Source organism: Rhinatrema bivittatum, unplaced genomic scaffold (assembly GCF_901001135.1).
Source record: "Rhinatrema bivittatum unplaced genomic scaffold, aRhiBiv1.1, whole genome shotgun sequence".
NCBI classification, from domain to species: Eukaryota; Metazoa; Chordata; class Amphibia; order Gymnophiona; family Rhinatrematidae; genus Rhinatrema; species Rhinatrema bivittatum.
In genome coordinates, this window is record NW_021820793.1 from 56153 (window position 1) to 69808 (window position 13656).

Consider the following 13656-nt stretch of genomic DNA (forward strand, 5'->3'; position numbering starts at 1 on the left):
GAGCAATAATTAAAGAAAACAATACTTATAATAATTCAGGTCGCCATGTATACAAATATATTGTCTAATTGTGGACCACAATTATGTTATATCTGGGTATGAGTTTCCAAAAAAGTTTTCAAATGTTCAATTTCAAAGAAAACATAATTAACATTGTACATAAGAACATAAGAAATTGCCATGCTGGGTCAGACCAAGGGTCCATAAAGCCCAGCATCCTGTTTCCAACAGAGGCCAAACCAGGCCACAAGAACCTGGCAATTACCCAAACACTAAGAAGATCCCATGCTACTGATGCAATTAATAGCAGTGGCTATTTCTTAAGTAAAATTGATTAATAGCCATTAATGGACTTCTCCTCCAAGAACTTATCCAAACCTTTTTGAACCCAGCTACACTAACTGCACTAACCACATCCTCTGGCAACAAATTCCAGAGCTTTATTGTGCAGTTGAGTGAAAAAGAATTTTCTCCGATTAGTCTTAAATGTGCTACTTGCTAACTTCATGGAATGCCCCCTAGTCCTTCTATTATTCGAAAGTGAAAATAACCGGCTATGGCTGCTGTGCAACTGCCTCACTACCAGGGGTCTTTCAAGAGCAGGCTCTCCTGACTGGCCCGGTCCATCTTCCTTGTTTTCTCTATGTTCTGGACTTCCCCTTATAACCCTGCCTGGCAGTTCCCTCAGTGCTTCGGCATCGAGCTCTCTTGGGCTCCCTGCTCTAGCCTTCCTTGCCTTAGAAACATAGAAACATAGAAAATGATGGCAGAAGAAGACCAATCGGCCCATCCAGTCTGCCCAGCAAGCTTCACACTTCTTTTTTCTCATATTTATCTGTTTCTCTTGGCTCTTAGTTACCTTAGGTTCTACTTCCCCTTTCACCCCCACCATTAATGTAGAGAGCAGTGATGGAGCTGCTTCCAAGTGAAATATTAAGTTTGATTAGTTGGTTAAGCTGCAGCATAGCTCTCTGCCGTTGAAGCAGAGATATGCGTGAAGTATTAGTTTTACTTCTCCCCTGCCGTTGAAGCAGAGAGCAATGCTGGATATGCGTGAAGTATTAGTTTTTCTTCTCCCCTGCCGTTGTAGCAGAGAGCTATGCTGGATATGCATTGAAAGTGAAGTATGCCTTGAAGGTCACATTAACTATCATCTAATATTGAAATGCCTAATAATTGGTAATTGAATAAGCCTAATAATTGGTAATACCTATAGCCCATGAACCCATCCCTGTTTTTTTTGTTGTTTTTTTCTTTTTTTAATTTGGAGATGGCAGCCCTCCATCCTTCCGCTCCGTGAAGGTGGAACACCAACCACTGGCCACTGGCATCCCACTCCGTGAATGCCTCTGTGGCTACTGCCCCTCTGTGCAGTGTTTTGCTGCCTCCTCTTTATATGCTTCCTCTAGACCTAATGGATCCACAGTGTTTATCCCACGCCCCTTTGAAGTCCTTCGCAGTTTTGGACTTCACCACTTCCTCCGGAAGGGCATTCCAGGCATCCACCACTCTCTCCATGAAGAAATACTTCCTGACATTGGTTCTTAGTCTTCCTCCTTGGAGCCTCAGCTCGTGACCTCTGGTTCTGCTGATTTTTTTCTGACGGAAAAGGTTCGTCGTTGTCTTTGGATCGTTAAAGTTTTTCAAGTATCTGAAAGTCTGAATCATATCACCCCTGCTCCTCCTTTCCTCCAGGGTGTACATATTTAGATTCTTCAATCTCTCCTCGTATGACATCCGATGAAGACCCTCCACATTTCTGGTCGCCCTTCTCTGCACCGCTTCAATCTTGTCTCTGTCTCTTTGTAGATACGGTCTCCAGAACTGAACACAGTACTCCAGGTGAGGCCTCACCAAGGATCTGTACAAGGGGATAATCACTTCCCTTTTCTTACTCGATATTCCTCTCTCTATGCAGCCTAGCATTCTTCTGGCTTTTGCTATCGCCTTGTCGCATTGTTTCGCAGACTTCATATCATTAGACACTATCACCCCAAGGTCTCTCTCCTGCTCCATGCACATCGGCCTTCCCCCCCCCCCCCCCCATCGAATACAGTTCATTGCTGTGCGTGTGGCCTTCGGGCCTTCTGCCCTGCCTTGCCTTGCTGTGCGTGTGGCCTTCGGGCCTTCTGCCCTGCTTTGCCTTGCCGTGTGTGTGGGGCTTCAGGCCTTCTGCCTTGTCTTGCCTTGCTGTGCGTGTGGCCTTCGGGCCTTCTGCCCTGCCTTGCCTTGCCTTACTGTGTGTGTAGCCTTCAGGCCTTCTGCCTTGCCTTACCTTGCCGTGTGTGTGTGGCCTTCTGCCTTGCCTTACCTTGCCGTGTGTGTGTGGCCTTCGGGCCCTCTGCCCTGCCGTGTGTGTGTGTGGCCTTCAGGCCCTCTTCCCTGCCGTGTGTGTGTGTGTGTGTGTGTGGCCTTTGGGCTCCCTGCCTTGCTACAAGGTACCTAGTAGCAAGGCAGGGAGCATCTGCTTGCCTGCCGCCTGCCCTGACCCAGCCTGGACTCTGACACTGTTTGCCTGCCGCCTGCCCTGACCCAGCCTGGACTCTGACACTGTTTGCCTGCCGCCTGCCCTGACCCAGCCTGGACTCTGACACTGTTTGCCTGCTGCCTGCCCTGACCCAGCCTGAACTTTGACACTGTTTACCTGCCGCCTGTCTTGACCCAGCTTGGACGTGGATCCTGTTCCCAGCCAGTTCTCTGCTCCACTATTACCATCATCAGAGATTTTCCAGCCATCCCTGTCTCTCTCCACCTGGAGCCACCCTTTTGGGTGGTGTTCACGACACCGGACCACTGCCCAAGCGTAACAGTATGCCGAAGCCATCAATTTCCAGGGGAAGAGATAGGTCTTTGTGCTAAACCGGTGGGTCAACTTTTTTTTACAATATGCCTCAGCCTTCAAGATTTTATATCTGTGCTCGTTGTCAGACCTTAAACTATCCCAGCTACCAGAACTGTCTTGCTTGTCAGCTCTCAGATCAAGAACACTGGGTATGTAGCAGTTGTCACAAGAGGAACGTCTCGGTCTACCAGTCCTACTAAGAAGGTTTTCACTGTTGGCAGTTTGCAAACAAAGAATTCCAATACATCATTTCATAAAACATCTCACCAAGAAGTAAGTGATATTTCAGAAAAACTCAAGACTAACCTGGTTAAGAAGGCTTCTATAACTTCCACGCTAGAGCCTCAGAAACAAAAGCTGAGGGAAGTAATTAACTCTAGCAGGGCTCTGCTTCCCACAGCTGCCAGTCAGAAACTAACGAGCACCTTCCCAAGACGGCCCAAAGCTGCCTGTGTCTTCACTAAGCTGCAAGTCTCCGCTGCAGAATCAAGGAACCATGATTTGGGGTTTAAGAATCTGTCTTCATTTACCATGTCCTCTACAGCCCAGTCTTTATCCTCCTCTCACTCCAGCATAATGATTCCCATAACTGGTCAACAATCCACAACTGACTTCATTACTCTGCCATCTCAGACTATCGCAGTATCCCAGGAGGGGCTGGAGCTTGCCTTGCCGCCCCCGGAGGGGCTTGAGCCTGCCCTGTCGCCCCAGGTGGGGCTTGGACTTACTGCTGTGCCCCAGGAGGGGCTTGAGCCCGCCGTGCTGCCCCAGGAGGGGTCCGTACCGGCCCAGCTGCCACCCCTGGAGGGGTCCGGACCGACCCTGCTGCCGCCCCTGGAGGGGTCCAGACTGGCCCAGCTGCCACCCCCGGAGGGGTCTGGACCGGTCCTGCTGTTGTCCCCGGAGGGGTCTGGACCGGTCCTGCTGTCGTCCCTAGAGGGATCCGAGCCTGCCGCTTTGCCCCAGGAGGGGTAAGTACCTGTCCTGTTGCCTCAAGAGGGGTCTAACCCTGCCGCCTTGCCCTTGTACCAGTCCTGCTGCCGGCCCCGTAGGGGTCCAAACCGGTCCTGCTGACAGACTCTGTTACTCAGCCGTCTGAACCTGCTGAACCGGTCCTGCTGCCGTCTCCGGAGGGGTCCGAACTGGTCCTGCTGCCGTCCCCGGAGGGGTCCGAACCGGTCCTGCTGCCGCCCCGGGAGGGGTCCGAACTGGTCCTGCTGCTGGCCCCGGAGGGGTCCGAACCGGTCCTGCTGACAGACTGTGTTTCTCAACCGTCTGAACCTGCTGAACCGGTCCTGCTGCTGCTGCCCCCGGAGGGGTCCGAACCGGTCCTGCTGACAGACTGTGTTACTCAACCGTCTGAACCTGCTGAACCGGTCCTGCTGCTGCCGTCCCCGGAGGGGTCCGAACCGGTCCTGCTGCCGCCCCGGGAGGGGTCCGAACTGGTCCTGCTGCTGCCCCCGGAGGGGTCCGAACCGGTCCTGCTGACAGACTGTTACTCAACTGTCTGAACCTGCTGAACCAGTCCTGCTGCTGCCCCCAGAGGGGTCCGAACCGGCCCAGCTGCCGCCCCCGGAGGGGTCTGGACCGGCCCAGCTGCCACCCCCGGAGGGGTCCAGACTGGCCCAGCTGCCACCCCCGGAGGGGTCTGGACCGGTCCTGCTGTTGTCCCCGGAGGGGTCTGGACCGGTCCTGCTGTCGTCCTTAGAGGGATCCGAGCCTGCCGCTTTGCCCCAGGAGGGGTAAGTACCTGTCCTGTTGCCTCAAGAGGGGTCTAACCCTGCCGCCTTGCCCCAGGAGGGGTTATGGACTATTTTGCTGCCCCAGGTGGGGTTTGTGTCTGCCTTATCACCCCAGGAGGGGTTATGGACTGCTTTGCTGCCTCAGGAAGGAGTTCAATCTGCCGCTTTGCCCCAGGAGGGGTCAGTACCTGCCCTGTTGCCCCAGAAGGGGTCTAACCCTGCTGCCTTGCCCCAGGAAGGGTTATGGACCATTTCGCTGCCCCAGGTGGGGTTTATGTCTGCCTTCTCACCCCAGGAGGAGTTATGGACTACTTTGCTGCCTCAGGAAGGAGTTGAACCTGCCGCATCGCCCCAGGAGGGGTCTGACTTCATTATTGAATACCCCCTGCAAAGATGGGACCCCGGAGGAGGGGGAGGCCTTGAGGGGGTGGGGGGTTACTGTTGTGGCTAGGGCTGCTGTGCAACCACCTCACCACCAGGGATCCTTCAAGAGCAGGCTCTCCTGACTGGCCTGGTCCATCTTCCTTGTTTTCTCAATGTTCTGGACTTCCCCTTATAACCCTGCCTGGCAGTTCCCTCGGTGCTTTGGCATCGAGCTCTCGTGGGCTCCCTGCTCTAGCCTTCCTTGCCTTGCTGTGCGTGTGGCCTTCGGGCCTTCTGCCTGCCTTGCCTTGCTGTGTGTGTGGTCTTCGGGCCTTCTGCCTGCCTTGCTTTGCTGTGCGTGTGGCCTTCGGGCCTTCTGCCCTGCCTTGCCTTGCTGTGCGTGTGGCCTTCGGGCCTTCTGCCATGCTTTGCCTTGTCTTGCTGTGTGTGTGGCCTTCGGGCCTTCTGCCCTGCTTTGCCTTGCCTTGCTGTTTGTGTGTGGCCTTCGGGCCTTCTGCCCTGCCTTGCCTTGCTGTGCGTGTGGCCTTCGGGCCTTCTGCCCTGCCTTGGCACGTGCCTGTGAGCATAAATATTTACGTGCACATTTCTTGGCCAGAACACGCCCATGCCCTGCCTCCTTTTGGAAACTTTTTTACTTGTGTGCTCAGCGGGAGATATGCGTGTCCTTGGGCGACTTTTAAAATTGGCTCAGTGGCCGATTTATGTGTGTATCTCCCTGTTTTGGTGCATGCTGTGCTTTTAAAATTCACCTAATACAGGGTCATTATAAAAAGCATTCCTGTTTAAATTTGGATTTATGCATGTAAATGCACTTTACCCATGTAAGTGGGCTTTTGAAAATTGCTACAATATATGCCATTGAATTGTCCATAGTATTTGATTGCATAAGTGCACTTTATATGCAAAAATGGCTTTTAAAATTGCTATGATAGTATGTTACATTTAACGTGTAACTCATTTGAAAATTACCTCTATGTTGGATATATGATTAATGACATACAAAGGGGATGAATTGGCAAAAGTTTGAAATAAGTGAGCAGTAGTTGTCAAGGCTTCAAGTCTAGACTGAGACAGAATTTTCTAACCATTTGTTTCTCTTTGTAGCTCAACCAATACATTAAGGAGGTTCACTTTAAAACCACTGATGGATATGAGATCTTCTTTGATGACAAAGGGAATGGGCCAGCTAACTATGACATCATAAATTGGGTCCTGTACCCTAATCTTTCCTTAAGCAGCATCACTATTGGAAAATTCAATTTTTCAGCTTCAAGTGGGCAGCAGCTCTTTGTGAACCAAAGTGCCATCTTGTGGCATCCTTCCTATAACCAGGTTTGGCATGTTATATTCGGTTTTCAGGAGACTATTTATGGCACTCCATAAACGTAAACGTAAACTGAAACTGGAGGAGGATAGCATAGTAAGCTATCAGCTTTGCAGTCAAGGCAAGGCAAGTCACAGTTTTCCAATCAGAATCCAAAACATATTACAGGGCCTGAAGCAGATGTTTCTAATACAAAATGCAGAACAGAATGATTTAGTGCAGTGGAAGGCACAGAGGATTTTACACAAGCACATCAGGAACATCAGATGCAGTATATGAAGAGAGCGAGTTTTAATATAGTGGGGTAGGGTTTAGATATAAATACGCAGACTAAATAGGGTTCATGACTTTAGCCAAATAATGCTTCAAATAGCCATGTTTTCACCAGTTTTCTGAAGGATGCATCTGATGTAATGTTTTAGGGCATTTCACACATTTAGAGCTGAACCAGCAAAGCTGCTTTTAATGGTGTTGACTTGAAGCCTCCCAGCAACACTGGATGCACCAGGATTGGTACCATTTACTGTCCTCACAGAGCCCGGGGGACTTTTGGGGTGATGGGTGATGTGGGAGGGTTTGTGATGAGATTTTGGGTGGGAGGGGGAAGGATGGGGATTAGAAAGGGCCCAGAAGATGAGGTTTATTTCTGAATTTGAGGAGAGGGTGGTGGTGGGGAGTCTGCTGGAACCAATGGGCCTGCAACAGTTTAATAATCTTTTCTTTTGTGTGTGTGTGGGGGGGGGGGGGGGGCAGGAATTTGGACACTAGGACCCACAGTTTAAATGATTTAGCAGGGGAGGTGGTGGGAGACTGGGCATGCAGGCCCGTAAGAATTTATTTTTAGTTTCATTTTTTTACACCACTTAACTGGCTATAGTTTGAATATACCAAAATGAACTAGTGCCTAAACCCCCCCCCCCCCCCCATTTTAGACTAAGAATATACAACCTACAGGGATTTAATGTGTTGCTATATAAACTCTGGTGTCCGGGAGCTCTGCGAGGAATCTCACCAAGGTAACAGTTGGGATTCCAACATGGGCAGGTACCATTTTTCCTTTAAATTAGTGAATATATATTTGCAGTATAGTGCTTGTGATTTACAGTCAACTGTTCTGACAAAGAACTAGCTAAAGTTTACTATTCCAAGGCAACTCTCCTAAATGAACAATTCATTTCCTAGCGTGTAGCAGATGGACTCAAAACAAGTGGGTATAGTGTGCTCGTGCTAGCAGTTGGAGACGGATCTGACGTCAGCACGGGTACATATACCCCCACAGGAAGTGAAGCAACTCAGTAATTTCCATCTCCAAAGCAGTTTGGAGCTACCTCACACTCGCTGAGCGTTCTTCCAAATTCTAACGACTAAATTCATAGACGACATCTCCTAACGACGAGCCCCGCACTCGTGCGGTGATACCAGTCGGTCCCTCCCGCATTTGAGTTTCCCGAGGTTGATTTCCGTGGTCCCTCGGAGGTGAGTGCCTCGGTCTGGTGGCCGAATCGCGGCAGGGAACCTAGCCCCCGAGTGAGAAGGGCTCGGGCGCGGCTTGGCCCCCAAGCGAGACGAGTTCGGGCGCAGCCTAGAGGCAGCCTCGGTCCCGGCGTGGACTTGGCCCCCGAGCAAGACGAGTTCGGGTGCGGCCTAGAGGCAGCGGGTGCACCTCCTTGAGCGTGGCGGTGAAGGTACTCACCCTCTCCCCCCGCAGCCGGAGACCGCCCGGGTTGCAGCCGGGAAGCGCCGAAGAAAAGGTAAGGCGTATATATTTACTTGTTGGTCTCCAAGGATCCGAGGAGTAGCAGAGTGTGCCTCTGGGGCGGCCAGTCCAGAAGGATCGCCATTTTGTCTGCCTGCTCGCCATCGCCATCTACCTGGAGCGTCACGCCTTTTGCTGCGCGCACGGCGATAGGCGCCCGTTGCTACGCGCACGGCGATAGGCGCCCGTTGTTACGTGCACGGAGATAGGTGCCCATTGTTACGCGCACGGCGATAGGCGCCCATTGTTCTGCGCACGGCGATAAGCGCCCGTTGTTACGCGCACGGCGATTGGCGCCCGTTCATAGATAGGCGCCCATTCATAGATAGGCACCCATTCATAGATAGGCGCCCGTTCATAGGCGCTCATTGTTCGGCGCTCATTGTTCGGCGCTCATTGTTAGCCGCACATTGTTAGCCACACATTGTTAAGCGCACGTTGCTGAGCGCTGGTTTGCAGGCGCCCGCTTTTCGCGAACAGCACAGACTCTTATTGAGTTCCTTGACGAAATGGAGCATAAGAGAGCCCAGACTTCGGCAGTGCCGGCACCTCCAGAATCAGGCATCAGTCTCTGCTCTGCATGCAACCTCAGGGCCACATAGAATGAGGATGCGGACTCCCTATGTGCCCAATTTGAAAAGGTCCTGGGAGTCCCGGGCCAGGGCCGGTCACAGCCCAGTGTTCTTGCCGGTTCCTCTGGGACCACTCTGGAGCCAGCAAGCAGCGGGGAGCAGCCAGTGAACCAGAGAGGACTGGTAACCATGCGGCCAGATTTGGCTTCGATCTCCTGGGTGGAATTATTCAAAGGGATTCATGCCTTTGTCACGATGCAGTCGACTCCCCGACCGGGTCCGTACGTTCTGGATGACCCGGCCCCTGGACCCTCTAGGCCTAGGCGCGGCCACTCGCCACCTGATAGCCCCAATTATGGGGATTCAGATGGCCCGGAAGAAGAAGATGAGCCCCCCGAGGAGGGAGAGCTTCCCTCGGGGGTGGAACCTTATCGGACTATGAGGCGCTTCTTTCCCAGAGCGGATCTTCCAGGCCTGATCTCTCAATGCCTGTCGAACTGGCTGTTCCGGGCCATGACGCCCCAGGGGAACCTAAAGTGAACCCCCTGTTGGAGGGCCTGCGGCAAACTTCCCCTCCTACAACTGGCACAGCAGCTGATTGATCTGGAATGGGCTGCGCCGGAGGCTCCATTCAAGGGGGGTCGGGCCTTGGCTGGCATGTACCCCTTAGCACCGGCTACTAAGGACATGTTGGCGTGCCCGCAGGTTGACGCCATAGTTAGCGCAATTGTGAAGCGCACCACCATTCCGGTGGAAGGAGGGACGGCCCTCAAGGATATCCATGACCGGCGTATGGACGCCATCCTGAAGCAGGCCTTTGAGGTGGCAGCCATGTCCCTACGAATTGCGACCTGCTGCACTGTGGTGACGCGTTCCTGTTTATCTCAGGCTCGGAACAACGCCCCGGGAGACGAGATGGAATCAGCTCTCTCATTCCTCATGGTCGCAGCCTCCGACCTTGTCCGTACGGCAGCCAAGGGAGTGTCATCCTCAGTGGCAGCCAGAAGGCAGCTCTGGCTCCGTAACTGGTCGGCCGACTCCTCTTCCAAGACACGTCTCACAAGGATGCCCTTCGAGGGATCTCTCCTGTTCGGCAGCGACCTGGAGAAGCTGGCCAATAAATGGGGCGCCTCTCCATTACCTCGTCTACCAGAAGACAGGCCACGCAGGAGGCAGCGCCCGTCTCCTAGACCATCCAGAGGTAGACCCTCTCAGCGCTTCCACCCTTACGGGTCTCACTACCACGCACCGCGGTCGCAAGCCAGGAACCAGTCCTTTCGGCCTAAGCACAATAAGAGGGGAGCCGGCTCGGGTTCCGGCCCCGGCCGTACCTCACAATGACAATCAGCCGGCCCATCCAGGGGTAGCAGCCATAGGGGACAGGCTGGCCCTTTTTTACCGCAGGTGGGCCGAGATTACCTCGGACCAGTGGGTCCTCGTCATCATCCGAGAGGGGTATTACCTGGACTTTTTTTGGCTCCCGCCAGACAAGTTGGTGGAATCTCCTTGTTCACCCCTCAAGAGGACGGCACTAGAGGTTACCTTACAGAGGCTTCTCTCCCTCAAAGCCATAATTCCAGTGCCTGCGGGGGAGATGAATTCTGGGCATTATTCCATTTATTTCATAGTGCCCAAGAAGGAGGGCACTTTCCGGCCCGTCCTGGATCTCAAGTCCGTCAACCGCCACCTACGGGTACCCAGCTTTCGCATGGAAACTCTGTGATCTGTCAAGAATTCAGTACAGCCAGGGGAGTTTCTCACATCCCTAGATCTGTCAGAAGCCTACCTGCATATCCCAATCCATCGGGATCACTAGCGCTACTTACACTTCAAGGTCTTCAACCAACACTTTCAGTTTTGGGCGTTACCCTTTGGGTTGGCCACAGCGCAGCGGACATTTACCAAGGTCATAGTAGTGGTGGCGGAGGCCCTAAGGAAGGAGGGAATTCTCATCCATCCCTACCTGGACGATTGGCTAATCAGGGCAAAGTCGCCAGAAGAGAGCCATCTGGCTACCAGCCGAGTAATTGCTCTTCTAGAGAGCCTAGGCTGGGTAGTAAACTTGAGCAAGAATTCCCTACAGCCATCTCAGTCGAGGGAATACCTAGGAGTCCTATTCAACACTCAGGCAGACAGAGTCAGCCTGACCCCCAAAAGAAGAGAAAAGCTCCAGCATCATCTGCAGGCCCTGCTGCGCGCGCCACCCGGCCCACAGCTTGGGACTACCTACAAGTCCTCGGCCTTATGGCATCTACTCTGGAGGTGATACCATGGGCACGGGCGCATATGAGACCATTACAACGCGCCCTCCTATCCCAGTGGAGCCCGCGATCACAGTCTTACACCGTACACCTACCTCTTACAGCCAGGGTGCGGAATCAGCTACGATGGTGGCTGCAGCAAAGCCACATGAGCCGGGGGTCCAGAATGTCCTCTCCAACCTGGACCCTGCTCACAACAGATGCCAGCCTGAGCGGCTGGGGAGCACATTGCGAAGAACTCACCGCGCAAGGGCGGTGGAACAGAGAAGAGTCGGGATGGAATATCAACCGACTAGAGGCACGGGCAGTCAGGCTAGCGTGCCTGCGATTTGCCCACAGACTTTGCCACAAAGCAGTCAGAGTGATGTCAGACAACGCCACCACGGTGGCATACATCAACCGACAGGGCAGAACCAGAAGCCAACAGGTATCCCTGGAAATAGCTCCCCTGATGATTTGGGCGGAAGCAAATCTCCAGGACATCTCCGCCGTCCACATCGCCGGGAAGGACAACACCGCGACGGACTTCCTCAGCAGAGAAAGCATAAATCCAGGGGACTGGCAACTGTCACCCACAGCGTTCCAGATGATTGTGAAGCAGTGGGGGACCCCGGGCATGGACCTACTAGTGGACAGGTCCAACGCTCAAGTTCCCAGATACTTCAGCCGCAGACGGGATCTTCTGTCCCAGGGGATCGATGCCCTGGTACAACCATGGCCACAGGGGATTCTGCTATACGCCTTTCCGCCATGGCCCCTGCTGGGAGCCATTATACATAAGATTCAGAGACACAGAGGCCTAGTTCTCGTGGCCCCGGACTGGCCAAGAAGACCCTGGTAATCAGACATGAGAAGATTACTGGCAGGGACTCCACTACCCCTGCCTCCACACAGGGACCTGCTACGACAAGGTCCCATCCTCCACGAGGATCCGGCTCAATTCTCTCTTACGGTCTGGCTATTGAGAGGGCTAGACTGAAGACGCAAGGATACTCAGGACCGGTAATAGATACACTCATCAGAGCACGCAAGTTCTCCACATCGCTAACCTATATCAGGATCTGGAGAATATTTGAAGCTTGGTGCGAAGCTCATAGCACCAATCCACATGCTGCTAAGATTCCTATCATCTTGGACTTCCTGCAAGATGGTCTTCAGAAGGGCCTGTCCCTTAGTTCCATTAAGGTTCAAGTGGCAGCACTTTCATGCTACGGTCCACGGAGTGACGGCCACAGCATCGCCACACACCCAGATGTGTGGGGTTTCCTGACAGGCGTCAAACACATTTGCCTGCCACTGAAGTGGCCCATACCTCTGTGGAACCTCAACCTAGTTTTGGACTTTCTAGCGGGACATGCCTTCCGTCCACTCCGAGGCCTGTCCCTCCATTTATTAACCTTGAAGATGGTGTTCCTGCTGGCGGTTTGCTCAGCACGCCGCATTTCAGAGCTTCAGGCACTGTCTTGCCGTGATCCGTTTTTCCGAACCACTCCAGAGGCTATCCATCTTCGCACGGTTCCTTCCTTCTTACCCAAAGTAGTCTCACACTTCCACCTCAACCAAACCATATCCTTGCCTACCACAGAAGGTTTGAAGAAGTCAGAAGAAGGTCGAATTCTACGCCATCTCGACATCGGCAGGCTACTATCCAGATACCTGGCAGTGTCAGAAGCAGTACGAAAGACGGACCACCTGTTCGTCCTTCACAGTGGGAAGAAGCAAGGGGAAGCGGCCTCTCGGCCAACTATCGCCCGCTGGATCAAAGAAGTTATCAAGGCGGCCTATGTAGAGGCAGGAAAACCACCACCTCTACAGGTCAAGGCTCATTCTACCAGAGCGCAAGCGGCTTCCTGGGCGGAATCTAGGATGCTGTCGCCTGCAGAGATATGTAAAGCGGTGACGTGGTCCTCCCTCCATACCTTCTCCAGATTCTACTGTCTGGACGTCCAGGCCAGGGAGGACACCGCATTTGCAAGGGCAATCCTGAACGGACCTCGGGCAGCCTCCCGCCCAGTCCGGGAGTAGCTTTTGTACATCCCACTTGTTTTGAGTCCATCTGCTACACGCTAGGAAATGTTCAGATTACTTACCTGGTAATCTTCTTTTCCTTAGTGAATGCAGATGGACTCAGCATCCCGCCCGGCTGCCAACATACATGGGATTTCACTGACTACCGGTAAGCCATATTTTCTTATGTTAGGGCATCCACCCTGCCGGGTGTCGACGACTTCCGGTTGAGAATCCTGGCGGTCTCAAGCTTCTATCAATCGGTCAGGGTAATCCTGTTTAATTAATCGATCGGTCAGTACTCATATATCCATAACAGCTTTGCAAGGAAGATTACTGAGTTGCTTCACTTCCTGTGGGGGTATATGTACCCGTGCTGACGTCAGATCCGTCTTCAACTGCTAGCACGAGCACACTATACCCACTTGTTTTGAGTCCATCTGCATACACTAAGGAAAAGAAGATTACCAGTTAAGTAATCTGAACAATGTTTCTTTGGTCAGTTTCTGCAATATTTCCGACTTATTTTATACTGTCTGAAGACTTTAGTGATGTCAATAATAGGTGTCTCCTTGCAGAGTAGAGCTCGCCCGACACTATCAATGATTTGGTGCTGTGCACCTGCTTCAGGGGCCAGAGAGCTGAACAATTGTAAATACACTAACACTATTAAACATATATTTCCCCCAAAATAGTAGCAATATACAAACAAAAATTTACTTGTGTGACATGACTTGCTTTACGATGCCACCTTGTTAGTCAGATGGT

General features: G+C 52.6%; 1 protein-coding gene across 1 annotated transcript in view; it reads left to right on the top strand.

The window, feature by feature from the left end:
* The window catches only part of LOC115082139 (vomeronasal type-2 receptor 26-like), an 81526-nt gene that overhangs the window by 38207 nt on the left and 29663 nt on the right, over positions 1-13656 (top strand). Inside the window, exon 9 of the mRNA XM_029586397.1 lies at positions 6073-6300. Within this exon, the coding sequence (XP_029442257.1) occupies positions 6073-6300 (228 nt within the window). The remainder of the gene's footprint in view (positions 1-6072; positions 6301-13656) is intronic.